This window comes from Gambusia affinis, linkage group LG11 (assembly GCF_019740435.1).
Source record: "Gambusia affinis linkage group LG11, SWU_Gaff_1.0, whole genome shotgun sequence".
Taxonomy (NCBI): domain Eukaryota; kingdom Metazoa; phylum Chordata; class Actinopteri; order Cyprinodontiformes; family Poeciliidae; genus Gambusia; species Gambusia affinis.
Genome location: NC_057878.1, coordinates 16,977,714 through 16,993,339, shown reverse-complemented (window position 1 = coordinate 16,993,339; position 15,626 = coordinate 16,977,714). Strand labels below are relative to the sequence as shown.

At 36.1% G+C, this 15,626-nt stretch overlaps 2 protein-coding genes across 3 annotated transcripts; both read right to left on the bottom strand.

Moving 5' to 3' along the window:
* Positions 1 to 431: 431 nt before the first annotated feature.
* gcgb (glucagon b) lies at positions 432 to 2,519 on the bottom strand. The gene is made up of 4 exons (XM_044131957.1): positions 2,344 to 2,519; positions 2,143 to 2,249; positions 994 to 1,149; positions 432 to 893 (listed from the first exon to the last, which is right to left on the bottom strand). Exons 2-4 carry the CDS (start codon positions 2,235 to 2,237, stop codon positions 773 to 775), a joined length of 372 nt encoding a protein of 123 aa, XP_043987892.1. The 5' UTR covers positions 2,238 to 2,249; positions 2,344 to 2,519; the 3' UTR covers positions 432 to 772.
* A 436-nt stretch (positions 2,520 to 2,955) lies between these two features.
* On the bottom strand, positions 2,956 to 14,778 carry LOC122840228 (fibroblast activation protein, alpha). 2 transcript variants are annotated; one of them, XM_044132481.1, is made up of 27 exons: positions 14,553 to 14,778; positions 12,648 to 12,771; positions 12,382 to 12,466; positions 10,488 to 10,577; positions 10,298 to 10,392; positions 10,129 to 10,203; positions 9,972 to 10,024; positions 8,527 to 8,599; positions 8,228 to 8,348; positions 7,696 to 7,850; positions 7,464 to 7,561; positions 7,202 to 7,331; positions 7,052 to 7,090; positions 6,858 to 6,956; positions 6,697 to 6,767; positions 6,550 to 6,603; positions 5,949 to 6,073; positions 5,745 to 5,801; positions 5,474 to 5,572; positions 5,184 to 5,253; positions 4,916 to 5,110; positions 4,794 to 4,848; positions 4,605 to 4,704; positions 4,216 to 4,274; positions 3,786 to 3,858; positions 3,548 to 3,621; positions 2,956 to 3,371 (listed from the first exon to the last, which is right to left on the bottom strand). In XM_044132481.1, exons 2-27 carry the CDS (start codon positions 12,648 to 12,650, stop codon positions 3,270 to 3,272), a joined length of 2,250 nt encoding a protein of 749 aa, XP_043988416.1. In that variant the 5' UTR covers positions 12,651 to 12,771; positions 14,553 to 14,778; the 3' UTR covers positions 2,956 to 3,269. The 2 variants fall into 2 exon arrangements, with proteins under 2 accessions (XP_043988416.1, XP_043988417.1); XM_044132482.1 differs by lacking the exon at positions 14,553 to 14,778 and adding an exon at positions 12,873 to 12,924.
* Between the last annotated feature and the right edge of the window lie 848 nt (positions 14,779 to 15,626).

Below are 15,626 nucleotides of genomic sequence, written 5' to 3'. Positions count from 1 at the left end.
ACTGTCCTTGGTGTGCAGGCCTGATCATCATGGGGAGGTCCTTCCCCAGTCAGCAGCTGACAGGTGAAACACATCATTGCATACCTTGCAGAAATCCCTCTGCATAGTTCTCCCTGGGGACAAACATGTTTATTGATTTTCCTTCTGTCTTCATTCGCAAGGAGGGTCGAGAGAACGCAACAGGACACATGTTCTGCACGCTGGGACGTGAGATCTCAAAACAATAAATTAACCCTGACATGTAAGATAAAATTAGCTCAAGTGAAAATAGTTCTAAGAGACTTGAATTGCATGTTGTTACTCCCTCTGTCACAATAACCTTAGCACATCCTCAGCTACTCTCAATTTTTTTTTACACACCTAAAACATCATTCATCCTCCTTTGGATATGACATGATAGAAAGGGAACTTAAGAATTGTACACATTTCTTTATTGAAAACTGCGAGGAAGGGTAGTTTAATGCTAGATGTGAAGATTAGACCAACAACATAATTTAAATTCTAAAAATTCAAGTGAATAAGAAAATGATCAAATATTTAATCAGCTAATTCTCCATAAAATTTCCAACCACATTTGCAACTTTTTTTTTTTTTTTTTCAATATTTCTAAAAGTATCTCCTTCAACCACTGAAGGCCACTAAGGCTTCTTGTGAAGACACATTTAATTGTGTTGCCAGAAGAAAGTGTAGTACAGGTTGTGACACATGTAATTGCACAGAATCAGTGAAAAACAGCTGCATCGTTTTACAAGAACGACAGCAGCTGAGGAGTTTAGTCTCTTCTGCCTCGGCCGGTCTTCAACCAGGAGACAAACTCTTTGGCTGCCTGGTCCTGCAGGTAAGAGCTCACGTCGCTGGTGTAGGTGCCGTCTGCATGGCGTCTGAATAAATTCCTGTAGAAGAAAGAACATTTGCCATGTTAGGACATTAGGAAATGTTACTCTACCAACCATATGCTTCAAATGCTTCATTGGAACATTTTCATGCACTCACCCGTTCCTTTTTGAATTCTTCAGCCACTGGACAAAGTCTTGAGCTCTTCTTGTTTCCAGGTATTTGCTGTAGTCATTGGAAAATGTTCCCTCTGAGTGCCTTTTCATGTTTGGGAACTCAATGGGATCACTTAAAATTGAGTTTTCACTCAACAATCTAAAAGGAAAACGTGACAGAAAGAGCTGAGTTAAATGACACACACATACACACACACACACACTTAGATTTAAGCTATGTACAAGAGGATCATGGAAAGAGTCTGCTGGCCGGATTATTTCACTGCATCACACCGATATTTTAGGTGCAACATCCTCATCAACGACAAAATAAAGTCAGGCTGAATTTATTCATACCACTGATGTTTCTGGATTCATCACATTTATTCAACCACAAAATTTGTTTCTGGTAAGACATGTCAGTGGCGTTTTGAGAAACTTTCATAGACTTTTGTAAAATGAGCCTCATTTCAGAAGAAGACATCACTAAAATAATTTATTTTGATTTTTCATGAAAAATGGCGTCAAATTATGTATATCTTTCTCAAAAGTCTGTGGAAATATGGTTCCTGAAAGTCTTCTAACTTTCCACGGGTATTTTAACAAATTATCTTTGGTGATGAGTCCCAAACTTTGAATTTGGAAGGCATCCTTGACATCACCCTAATCTTTAGCTCCCTTTGTAGATTTAATATCAGATTCCAGATGGGACTCTGGGTGGACCTTTCCAAAACGTAAATATCACATCTGGTCAGACGAAAGATACTGGTAAAATTACTTCAAGTTTAAATTTGCCAGGACTTACTGATCGTTTGGAGCTTAACAACATTTTCTTCCAACATGTTATTATTATTATTGTTAATACAAACCTATCAAATATATAGCTACGTTTACACTTTTGCATTTCAACTTCAAAAGTACCTTAAGAAAATAGGAAAAGCAAACTTTTACTTGGACATGGACTAACGAGAAAGCATACATATCTTTTTTATCCTTTTACTCAACTAAATAATAATATTTATAATAGAAATAAATTATAGTAATAATAGAAAGTAGAATAATATGAAGATTAGTCTTGTATTATTTAGGTTTTTTCTTCTAAACACTAACATAAATCAAACTGATAAGTATGAACACTGAAATATGGTCTTACAGCGGTGTTCGGTCTGTGTCCTGGTCAGGCACCTGCCAACTGCTTTGGATGATGATAAGGAGCATAAGTCCAGCAAGACACTGAGCACTTTTCATTGTTTAAGCTGCCTGAAAATGAGCAAAAATAGAGACAAATAGTATTTTTTTTTACCTAAATGAGTTGTTTGAGCTTTCAGAATGGATTGTGAAAAAAAAATCTTACCTGTGTTCTCTTGTGCAGATTCTTTAAGAGAGGAATCTTATTTTGCGTTGATTGTTATCGTTCTTCTCTCCTGCGTGTGGAGCTTCTTCATGGTGTCCTCCCCATCTGCTCGGCCTTATATAGCAGAGATGAGGAGCATTCTCTCAGGTGACTCCCTTCGTCACAAAAACCTTAGCACATCCTCAACTACTCTCAAGCCATTAGTCAGCTTCTGGCTCAGTGCCCTGAATGTAATCTTGGTTAAAAAAACAAAGCATGACAGCTGGATGGTCATAAAACATCTTTAAGTCTCTGAAATAAAAATAGTATCTACTCCAACATAAACATTTCTACAAAGTATAATTGTTAACTTTGACAGAAAAATGTTCAGCTCATTTACCCAAAAGACAAGAAAATAAACTAAATAATAAAAATTTTGGGAAAATATTTATCTAATACAGTTATTACTAAAACAAATGCAATCTATAAGAAAATCTTAAGTTTAAATATCGCTGTTCTTTGCTTTATTTATTAATTTGACATCCTTAACATCTGTAGCTACACTCAGACCTACAGACAATTTCTCCAGTGCAACTTTCAATAACTGTTAGGAACTGCAAATGACAAGCTGTCTATATCTTAAAACAATCTTTATTGTATCTTCATCAATGCAATATTACAAGAGTAAAGACACCACTCCACAGTGCAGCGTGACACAGCATAACACAGCGTGACGTAAGTTATCACATTCATATAAAAAAGACAAAACTTCAAAATGCATGCAATGGCCTTTTCTAAAAGTCACATATTTTAATAATAACAAAAAGGCTCAAATTTTTGAGCAATGAAACATGAAATTTACCCGACTGGTCAACATGTTGTTAAAAGTAAAACAAGGCAATTGTTTAAAACGTTCCTTTATAAATGCTAAAGACTCTTTTTCACATCTATTCAGGATTGAGGAGGCATTTCTGCAGAAAGTGACTCATGAGGGTGTATGTATGATGATAGGCTTGTCCACTGAGAGAGTGATCCTTGTCAGTATACCACTGAAATTAAAACAAAAACAAAAAATTACTCCAAAGATAACAAAATTAACGATATGATCAAAGCTATCTTACATTTTATGAAATAACTAATGGTGGTCTTTTTCCATTTGAAACTCTCTTTAAACAAAAGCACATTCAAGACCAATATTAGTCTAGTTCCCTCAGCCAATATTTACCATTGCCTCAAAATCCACAAGTTCTTCCACCAGAGCTTTGGAAATCTGTGCAGCCTGCTGGAAATGGACATTGTCTAAAGGAAAAACAGCAAATTACAACGTGACTGAATGTCAAAGCTGAAATCTCATTTGAAGCAAATAGAAACCATTTGTGCGTGACTTTATTCTGTTACTAAGCAATGGGGGGGAAAAAAAAGGTTAACACATGTTCAAAAACAGGAGAAACCACAGAGCGTACCGTCTGCTGTGCCGTGAATAAGGAGATAGTCAACCTTTTTAAAGTTCTTTGCTCTTGATGTGACTGTGGAGTTCTATGAAACAGAAAAGAGAAAATCCAGAGACAATAATGTGTTTTGTGTCTCAAATCAGAACAGTGGATTCTAATGAGCAAGAGTAATTTCAGAGCCATATCTAGCAATTTTGAAAACATGAAACATACTGCAGATAAATCATGGCCTTCATATAAAGCTAAGTAATTTAAGGTAAGTAATTTAAAAAGAACTTCATGAAGAAAAAAATCTTTTCTCACTCAGAAAATATAAGTGTCATATGCAGATAGGATTGTGACCTAAAAGCCTGACCAAAACAGATCAGGCTTTTAGGTAATAATAATTAAAAATAATACTACTACTATTATTATCATTTGGACGAGGGTGTTTGTTGCTTACTTTGTAAGAGTCTGAATTCTCTGATGGTTTGCCCATGTAGCGCTCAGTGTAAACTGCATCTAAAAAAAAAAAAAAATCAGAATATCATTTGGGCTCAGACCATTAAATAAACATTAATTACAGTGTTCAAACAACTTATTCTTGAAGTCTTTAGCTCTATCAGCTGTTCATGTTTATTTTAATTACAATATTGTAAAGTTTACTCTGACTTTACGGCAGATATTTATGCTGCAGGAAGGGAGGAAAGAGATGTGAAGGAAGAAGAGTAGCAAGGAGGACACAATAAAGGAAAGAGGAAATGTAAGAAAAAAATTTTGAGGATGAAATTGATGCTTCTCTAGTTTGATCAGAGAAAACTGGTGCTAAACAAGAAAAAACTTATCACATACCATAATAGTCCCACTTGGCTACTGGGGCCACAGCAATCCCACACTTGAAGAGTCCAGTGCCAGCACCCAAAGCCATTGAGGCGACATAACCACCATATGACTGAAGATGAAGATTTACACTCATAAATAAAAGAATGCAACTGATTTATAAGACAAAGAAAATTAATCATCAAAATACAGGCAACCTACCCAGCCCCATATTGCAATTCTATCTTTGTCAATAAAACCCATGTCGATGAATTTCCTGTAAGACAGAAATAATGTTATAGCTGAGAAAAATAAATAAATCTTTTGAAGTTCATTTTCTTCACCTCACTGCTGACATTTGGTCTTCCACTTCAAAGGTCCCGAGCTGTCTGTAGATCGCATGCATTATCTCATCACCCTGATAACCGCTTCCCCTTCCGTCAACACTGGCTACGATGATTCCGAGTGAACTGGAGAGGTACGTTCCCCAGTTAAGCTTGTTCTGATAGCTTACACTCTGACTACAGGGGCCAGCGTACCTGCAAGGAACAGAGTCACCATAAGGCCTTCCGAGATGGTAAGTTGTGGCAGACTGAGATGTTGTTTACTTACACATCAATAAGGAGAGGATATTTTTTGGACTTCTGGAAATCTGGTGGCAACATCATTTGATACCACATATCTGTTTATTCAAAAAGGGTTTGGAGGGACTGATGTTAGCAAGGAACGAAACTTGATAAATATCTGTATATTTATTGTGGATCGTTTTAAAGTATGATAAGGTAATTATGCAAAACATAGTTAATTACATTTTCAGTTTGAAGTGATGTTTTAAACCAGAAAGAAAACCTACATGGAGAGTTTTAAATGAGAGTTTGTAGTTTTGAACATGTATGCCTCACCAAATCCTGCAATCTTTACAGTGCCATATTTCATTGTTGGCATTTGAAATTCAGACAGAAGATTTTCCAGATCCTTATTGTCTTCCAAAATTGATAGCTCTAAAATAAAAATAAACACATAAACTTAAAAAAAAAAAAAAAGTTGAAAATTGTTTTTGTGCACTCAATGTTAACAAACAGATCAAACATTCTCTATTTTTTTTATTATTATTTTTTAACAGAAACGAAAAAAATAAAATAAAATAAATCAGCAAACCATAAAAAGAAATACCTGTTCCTGCACCGGAGCCCCTGTTGTCCATAAGTGTGTAAAGGGGCAATCCAGGTCCTAGTTCAAACAAGACAGACATAAATTCGCAAAGACATTTCACACCAATATTAGCCGTCTTTGTGACGTCTAAACTTTGATTATTGTTCACAGATGTTTCCTGCATGGCTGAGTTATTGCTTGCGAACACATATAAAGCCAACTGACCATAGCAGTCCATTCGGTAGAAGGAGGCGTCAACGCTTAAGTAAGCTGAGTTGTACTGACACCTGTCTTCATGTAAGCCACAGGTGAGGCACATGGGGGTTGAGGGACTGCTTCCAAGCATAATCCTGATTTGAAAAACAAAGAAAATCTCATTTAAGTTGTGTAAATTATATTTTACAAGAGTCTAATTAGCTCGTCCAATAGTCTGTCTTTTCAGTTTAACAAATAGTCTTCCATACTGGCAAAGATGTGTAAAAATGATTGAAATTAATTATTATTTATTTAAGGTGGTCTGGCAAAAAGCATAGGATAAATTTTGTGATATAAAAACTCATCACCACTGTGCAGTACTTTGTACACCTTTTGAACTTTTTAACATTTTGTCACATTATAACTACAAACTTTACTGTATTTTGATTTTGTAGGCTTCAGAATGATCTGAAGAGATTGTAAGATGACATATCAATACTACATTTTACCAGAAGCTTTATAAGTAACTTTTGCATACATAGTTTCATGTAAAAATTATGCAACTTTTCTGCCACCCCATGATGACCTTAATATTGTTCTTCAGTGACAAGATATTCACAAAATTGCTTACTTGTAAAGATTTCTCTTGACAGGGTTTCTTTCATGTTGATTACTTACAAAATATCTGTAGGAAACAATTTAACATCAGTCCATTTTTTTTGACATTTTCACTGATGGATGTATGATTTTGCATTAAAGGTGTGGTAATTTCACTCACATGGCATCCTTGGTTAATTTTGATATGTAAATAACTTCCCATTTTCCAGATGTAATTGGTGTGGCTTTGCCCTTATTCAAAATAAAAATAAAACAACACGATTAAAGAAAGGCAGGAAGGAATAGATTTAGCTTTAAATTGCTAGAAAAAAAAACACTTACATTTTTTATGTAATGAATATGTTTGTAGCCTTGAGTGTCACTCATTACTTTGTAGAAACTGAGTTTATCCTCAGCAAAGAAAATAGGCAGTGGCATATACTGAGGAAAAAAAAATTAAACAATACAAATCTTTTAATTATCAGACATTAAATGGTTGAAATAAAAAAAAGTAAATTTGCCTTTTGGAAACTTACATGGCCAATCCAACCTGTCTTGCTCGTTTGCTCAAATTTCTGCAAAGAGTAAATGTTTTAATTCAGCATCAGTATGAATCTTAGAATCATCTCATTGAAAACTCATGAGGATTTTCTGACAGGACAGGTAACTTGAGTCGTGACATCCACCTCTTTCTCTCTCCAGCTGCTCCCATCAAAGTCGTAGATGGCTACAACCACATGATTCTGTTTCCTTGTGAGCCATTGCACAGCGACGCGTTCATCTGTTGCCCAGGTCACTGAGCACAAAATGTGATCACTGAGTAAAAAGCAAAAGAAAATGACAAGGCTTTCAAATGGGGCAAATTGTGAATACATCGCATTAACCTCTGCTTAATCATGTAATCAGTGTTACGTGTTAAGGTAGGACTATACGTTTTTATGAACAAACCTTGCAGCCATGGAAGCAGGAAGAGCAAGCTGTGAATGGAGGGTGGGATTTGCGGTGTCAACAACAAACAGCTTCACTTTGGTGAGGTTTGATCCAGCCTATGATAAAAGAAATTGACCAGAACAAACGGGATAATGCATTAAAAACCTATAATCTAAAAAATAGCAGTAACGTTTAACAGACATTGTGCTTGGAAATGACTATACTGTTTTTAAAAGTCATATCATCAAACCTTTGGGTAAGGAATAGCCACAGTTTTAGGATATTGCTCTGATCCGTACCAAGGGAACTCCACTTTTTGAACTTCTGTGTCGTTAAACTGTGCATAAGCCAAAAATCTTCCTGTTGAGGACCACCATATTGCCCCGTTTGAAGCAAAGACTTCCTCTGAAAGTCATAAAAAAACCTGTTAAAATATGTCAAAGTAAAAACTAAAAATATTTTTGTGTGTTAAATATTAGGCATGATGGTATCCATATTTGATTGTTAACTGTCGATTAGTTTTTACTTAGTTATATTTTTATAAAATAAAAAGATTCCATTTGAACATAAATATAATTTACTACAAAGCCATTACTTACTCATGATATGAGTTCATGGTCGACTTATCATTAGGAATTTAGTCACTATTACACAATTTTTTGGTTTAAAACCAAACCTGGACTAACAGTAAAATCATTGTGCCATTTCAAATCAAAAACGGACTTAACAAAAGAAAAAAAAAAAAAGGTTGTTTTTGACCCAACAATTTTTAGCTTACTCACCCTCATATGTCCAGTCAGGAATGCCATTGAGGATTTCATTCTTTTTCCCATTGTGTGTCAGCTGCACTGACTCAGCAGTTACGTTGGAGTTTAAAAAAATATTGAAGTTTGAGACATATGCCTGGAAGGTAGAGCGCAACAATTATTTTGTTAAAAGTTTCAGCACAAGGTTCAGTCAAAACTATAAATGTAAATGATCTTACAAATAATAGAACAATGTTGCCATATTTGCAAAGCATCACATATTACTATTCCAGCAAACTAAGCAATACACCAGGGAGCGAAGACCTTAGACTCACATATTGGTTTCCTTCTGGTGCAAAGCTAAAGTACTGCACCATGCGTGGAAGGCTCGCTGGTGTTACAAATGTTCTGTAAAGACATAGCAAAAGCATTTAGAGCAAATTGTTTTTGAACGAACTGAAAATAACCTTGAAAGAACAGAGGTGCAAATTACACAACGCAAAAACAAAGCAAAACCTCAGAAAACTTAGCATCAAATCTGACAGGTGACTGAAGGTATATCTGGGATTTATCTCTGTCAACTTGATGAAAAAATGAGAGAGAAATTCAAAAATAATCCTACATTCAAAGTTCCCTCACCTACTTTACAGTTAATTGCAAATTCAAGGAATTTATTGAAGGCTCTAAACTTCACCTATGTCTGAATGCATCATCAGATTCTGCTTCCAAATTACAGTAGGAGTATTTAGAATGTAAATGCATACATAAAAAAAAAAAAGATGTGATATAAAAATGCTAATGGTATAAATCTGATTGTTGCTGAATGTCATATTAAATTCATATATATATATATATATATATAAGTGTTTTGTTTTCTTAGACATGAATGAGTCTAAGAAGGAGATCCAAATATGTTTGTGTTCTGGATCTACCTGACCAATGATAAAATAACATAAAAACAAAATATTTTTATGAACAACCACATACTATTGATTAGATCACTCTTTTGTGACAAATTGTTCCAACCAAAGAAAATATTGAATGAAGAAACTCATTCTAGTCAGGTGAACCTAAGAAATTTATTTTTATTACAACTCTGTCACGACAGGTTTCCTGAAAAGACCTGAAAAGTATTGTTGATTTTTCTTTTCTTTTTTTTGTGGAAACTAAAGGCATATTTATTCAGTCTGGACTTTGTAAATGTGTCCAGACTGACATGTTAAGTTAGTTAATAATGACTTGTTATGCATTTCTATTTTATTTTAAATGTAATATTTAACAATTTTCCCAAATTTTAAATTAAACCTTTTTGTATATGTTTTGATTCCGTGTGAGATTGTGATTGACAGGACTAAAACCTGCCTCCTGGCTCTCATTGATTGTTTCTAGGTAGCACTGGGAGCACTTAGAGAAGATGGATTAGCTCTTTTTTTTTTTTTTTTTAACAGATTATGTTTCTCATCCTATACTGTCATCATGTAGTGATCGCTTAAAAATGCAACCTGCAGCTTTAATAGTGCTATTAATAATTTTTTTCTGACTTAGCTTAATCATTTTTAGACAATTATTACTATGTCTGTCTACTCTTAACCCTGATAAAGAACTTTTTGTTATACTTGTCTGGTAAAAATGTACTCTAAAATTTATGATGATTGATTCATTTTGTAAGTCATCATGTTTTCTTTTTTTCTATTTTTTCCTTATTGTTATGGTTTTGTTGCACATCAAAATCAGCATACATATTTTGTGCACAACTACTGACATAGCAAAGTTTACTTACGATTTCGTCATGTCATAGATGGAATATGAGGCAGAATAGGAATGTCTAAAGTTCTGCAGGAATTTAAACACAGATTATGTTTCATACTTATACATCAGATAATTTGGCAGGTTAAAGAGAAAGTTTACAACACAAACATCTGTTGGGTGCTTCTCACCTTAGTGTAATTGCTTTCGAAGGCAATATATTTATGATCACCTGACAACCAGTAATCCGTGGCATCCACTTTTTTCTGAAGTTAAAAGAAGTATACGATCTTTTAGTAATAATTATGTGCAGATTAAAAAGTTGTAAAATTAATATATTGAAATAACTAGCTGCTTTACAAATGTTGCATTGCTCAGATACAGATACTTGTCCTTTGTTTCAGCATTGTGAAGGTAAACATTTCCATCTCTTTCTTTATGCACATACTCTTTATCTGTAGCAACAAGAAAATGAAAAAAAAAGAAGAAGAAGTTTTATGGATTTAGATAACCAGCACAGCAGGATAGATGATTCAATAAACAGAATTACCAGACATCCAGTACAAATTGTAGGATTTCTTTCTGATGGTGTCATTAAAGTAATCCTGAAGAGTGAATGGCCTTTTGCTGGCTCCGGATCCTAGACAGATGCATAAAGACATGTTCATTTAAGCCAAAACCTGCTGCTTATGCTATTGGAGCCATTTCAATTGTTCACTGAAAAATCTCTTTGTTGGGCCTCCTCAATCATTTGTAAGTTAAAGTTCATAAGGCTCAATCTTAGCTAAACTACTACTCATTCTCTTTAGAGTAAAACATAGTTGTAATTTTCCCCTCAAAGGTAAGCGCTGTGTGTGGAGAGGTGTGTGAGTATGTTGATTCGATTCAAGGTATTACACACACATACAGACACTGTGGAGGCTCATTATTGATAACATGCACCCCTCTCCTACTGCTTTAAATGTAATTATATAAGCTGATAAGTCACGCTCTTATTATTACAAACTGATTACACTTGTTTTTTTCTGGACCATATTTCTTGCTACTGTGCAGAGCCAGCTGCTGGCAGGGAGTGAGTTTGACTGTGGGTTTGTGGGTACAACAGTGATGAGCAGAGGACTGAAGCTCCATCTTAATACATTTGGTCACTTTTGTCTTTCTACCCATCAACAAGACAAGTATAGCTAAAGTAAAAGCACAGGTGTCACTTTTACTTTTCCAGAGTGACAGTCTTGTTGGCTGCTTAAATAAAATCAGGGCTGTTTCAAAGAGGAACAGCAATCTTTAAGTCTTCCTTTAAAAGTGGTTGATATTAAGGACACAGTGTAGATCGCCCTAGTTTCTAACAAATTTCACACTTAGTTTTACATTCTTACAATAAAGTTGAATTTCAACATGTTTCAACTAGACTTCTTGGTTTTTATTTAATTAATCTAGTTCTGAAAAGCTACATATAAATGTTAGGAGTGGAGGTGAGAGATATCTTCCAAGACACCTGAAGGTATGAGCACAATAAAGTCACTTTTCCACTGGCAAGTGGTGCACTAACCAGTTAATGTGCTGTTCAGTTCTATTCCAGGTAGCGAGCTTTTCCATTATACGCTCTGTTCCTTACTATTGTGAGCGTGATGTGAGGGCGCAACAGCTGTGGGCAACTCTCTGCTGATGTTTCCAGCAACACTCAATAATGGAGAACCTCGAGGTTGCTCCTCCGTACTAAACAGCTCTCTGACAGCAGAAGGCATGTCTGTGGTCCACAGCTAAATGTAAAGTTTTTTTTTTCAGTTTTCAGTGATGTAAATCACGAGTCAATCAACAAATGCAGTCAGCTGTCAATCACCAGGCTTGGTGCGGATGGTACTACACATAAAGTAGGTTCCAAAAAACTAGGCAGAGCAGTGCTGGATCTGCTAATGGAAAATGAATCTGGCGGACCGGGACCGTCCCGGTTAGAGGCAGTCTAGTGGAAAAACACCTTAACCCACTGCTATGGGGCCCAAAACTATCTAGGATCCCACATTAATGCTTGAATTTTAACACAAATCATTTATCTAGAATAAATGACATTTGTTTATTAAGAATAAGAATTCTATTACATTTGATTTGATGGTTTCAGCATTGGTAAATTAAAATATTTTAATTAGTTTAAAAATTTAATTTGAGATTTATAGAAACTGGCAAGTTTACTATATAAAAGTTAAAAGTATAATGTTGTTGTTGCATAGGGCCCCACAATAAATTCGGCCAGCCCTGGCAATTGTGTATCAGCTTCTGAGAGGAGTGCTCCATTTCTCTTTCTCAGGGGAATATCTTAATCTCTGAGCTAAGTGCCTATAGACTAAAGAGGAAGGTTATGCAACCCAGGGGAGTGGGATTCAGTCTTAATGCAGGACAGAAACAGACAGACCAAGAAAGGAAGGCAATAGCTCATAATCAGAACTTACTGCTATAATAAACTGCTGGGATTGTTATTAACGTGATGACGACAGCCGCCCCTATCACTCCCAAAATCAGCCTGTTGCTGAAGCCCTGTGAAAGAAGAGGGGAAAAAAGCAGCCAAATAATGTAAACACGCTGACGTTGCAGTATTCACCGAGAATGTTATTTTTACCTAATGCTTAGTAACTATCTTTCTTTAATAAACAGTTGTATCATCCCTAAAAAAAGATTCTTTTGAATAGTTGACGCGAGTTTTAAATCGCCTACTGACCATGATGGAGATGAAGTTGCCGCTCGAGCTTTCGCGTAATGTCCCTCAGAAGTCGCGTTTTGCAGTTTCTCCTCGGACACGCAGCCTGGTCAGCATACTCTCACTCGCAGTGCAGCCGCCAACTCTGAATCATAATTCAATAACATAAAGCTGGGTACCGGAGCTTCCTATTCTTCCTTGTGTATTCCTGGAAGTAGACATACAGACATACACACGCACACACACCGAGGTAGACTTCTCTCTGGACTCCGGAGCACAACTTTCCAGGAGCGCTTCCTAAACCCGGAGTATATGTAGCTCCGGGTTTAGGAAGCGCTTCATTCCTCACCGTGGGCAAGGCGTTCACGCATCAGGCGCGGCAAAACCAGAAAAGCCGGCTCTCTTAAGTTTATTTATCTATCTATCTATTATCTATCTATTCAGTATCTTGGAAAAGTATACATCAAATCACTGTTTTTCTCACACGTCGTCACTTCAAAGCTAACTGCATTTTACTTGGTCCAGTCATTTTGTGAAGACTTGTTTTTCTCTTTATTTGTGTCTAATAATTTTTGAAAGCCCAAGTTGAAACAAATTAAACATGGACAAATAAAAAAAGAAACATGCACTTTTTTTTTCTTATTGTCTTCAGTTAAATCAAAACAAATTTAGCTTGTTGTCTTGTTAATTTAGGTCAGTGGGAAAGCCCATAATATATATATATATATATATATATATATATATATATATATATATATATATATATATATATATATATATATATATATATATATATATATATATAGTTAAATGCCACAGTAATAATGAGACAAAGGAAATATCCGAGATTTAAAAATCAGAGGTTTACATACAGAATGAATCTTTTTGAAAAATAAGGGAAAACCCCAGTGATGATGTCACGGTTTAGAAAGGTCTGATAGGCCAAGTGAGTACAATTGAGTTAACTTGAGGGACATATGTGGATGTATTTTGAGGCCACACCTCCGCACACATGCACGAACATTTCTTTCTTGTTTGACAAAGCAGCCAAGATACCAGGAAGAAAACTGGAGCTGCACAAGTCTGGATCATTCTTGGTAACAATTGCATATGCTTGAAGATATTAAAATCATCCCTTCACACAATTATACACAGGTATTAACATGATGGGAATGTTCAACTTTTGTACCACTCAGGAAAGAGATGGGTCCTGTGTCCCAGAGATGAATGTATTTTTGGTCAAAAATGTGCAAATCGACCCCAGAACTAAAGCCAAAGACCTTGTGACTGATGCTGACTGAAACTGATAAGACAGTGTCCTTATCCATAATGAAACATGTCCTGCACCAGCTACAAAAACACTTAGCGAAGATGAGCCAGAATGCAGTTTGAAAGTGCACACAGGGACAATAACTTTCATTTTTGGAGGCATGTCCAGTGGTCTGATGGAACTAAAGTGGAACTGTTTGGCCATAATGGCCATCATTACATTTGGAGGAAAAAGTGAACCATTATAAGTCTGGGGACATCATTCCAACTGTGAAGTATGATGATGGCAGCATCATGTTGTGGGCCTGTTTTGCTGCAGGGGGGACTGGTGCACTTCATAAAATAAAATATGTCTTCATCAGGAAAGACTGAAGTAGCAACTACAGACAACAGTCAGGACGTAACAGTTTATGGGCAAACTGGTTTTCCAAATAAACAATAACTCCTGGCATGCGACCAAAGTGGTTACAAAGCACAAAGTTAGAGTTTTGTCATGGTCATCACAAAGCCCTAATTTAAATCCTATGGAGACGTTACTTACACATGTAAGGCCATGTATAAGTGATATCCCCCTCCCACTCCTTTCAATCATTCTAGGGTTTGTCAGCAACTGACCAATCGGTGGCCGCAATTTGTCCGAAAGTACACGCCCCTTACCTGGAGAAACTGAACTTCCGTCAACATTACCGGGGTTTCTTATTGCTAACGCGCCGCGATCATGAAAATTTCAAGGAAAATATTAGGAAATTCTGGTTCAGCTTTGCCAGTGTGGAACATGCAATCCCGACGGCCGTTACCCAGAGCGTGTAGACAGAGGAATACAATGTAAAACGTTTCTGTGGTGGGATGGTGTACCACTCTCCCAACTATGCACACCAGGTGTAGCGAGAAGCGTGCAATTGATTGGTGGGCGGGGCAGATAGCTTTATAGCTGAGCAGTCCGCTGCGAGGTGCGTGTGTCTTGTTTCCTGTACTATATTTCGGCTGTCCAAGTGGCTGGTGTGCTCGATCCACTCATCCAAAATAGTAAGTACCATCTGGGCCGGGATTGTTGTTGGGTTCTGGTGCTATACCTGCCGTGCGTTTCTGCAGTGTTGCTCTGCTGGCGTTGGACAACGACAATTTGTTCCATCGTTTGCAGTGGTTGTGTTTTTTTTTCTTTACCGTTTGGTTGCTTATTAATTAAATTACTAATGTGTTTGCTTTCCTTTGTTTTGATTTACTAATTTGTTTTCTTTTGCATTGCATGTTTTGTTCATTTTTTTGGGGGGAATAATTTACATTGTCCTTATTTCATTTGATCCCTTTTCTTCCTAGGAGCCGAGTAGTGGGCCTGAAGCCATGTTTTTAAAAGAGATGTTTTAATGAAATTGTTTAATAAATCATTGTGAACTATTCTGTGTTCTGGTGCGTCTTGTTTAAAAAGATCAACCCCTTGGCTGGTCACATTTCCAAAACTCAAATGTAGTCTGGAATAACATAAGAAATGGATCAAGGCCTGCAGCCGACTGCATGCCCTCTTGAATGGAACTGTGATCAATGTCTGTACCGAGATAACTGGTTTTAAACATCCCTGTTTTTGGTCATGATGACACTGTATGATGGTTAAATTAAAGATGGTTATGCTGTTTTATGTGTAAATTCAGGTAGCTTTGTGACAGCATGAAAACATGTGCTGCAGTAACTGGGGTATTTACATATAAACACTTTTTTATGCTAATGTTTATTTTT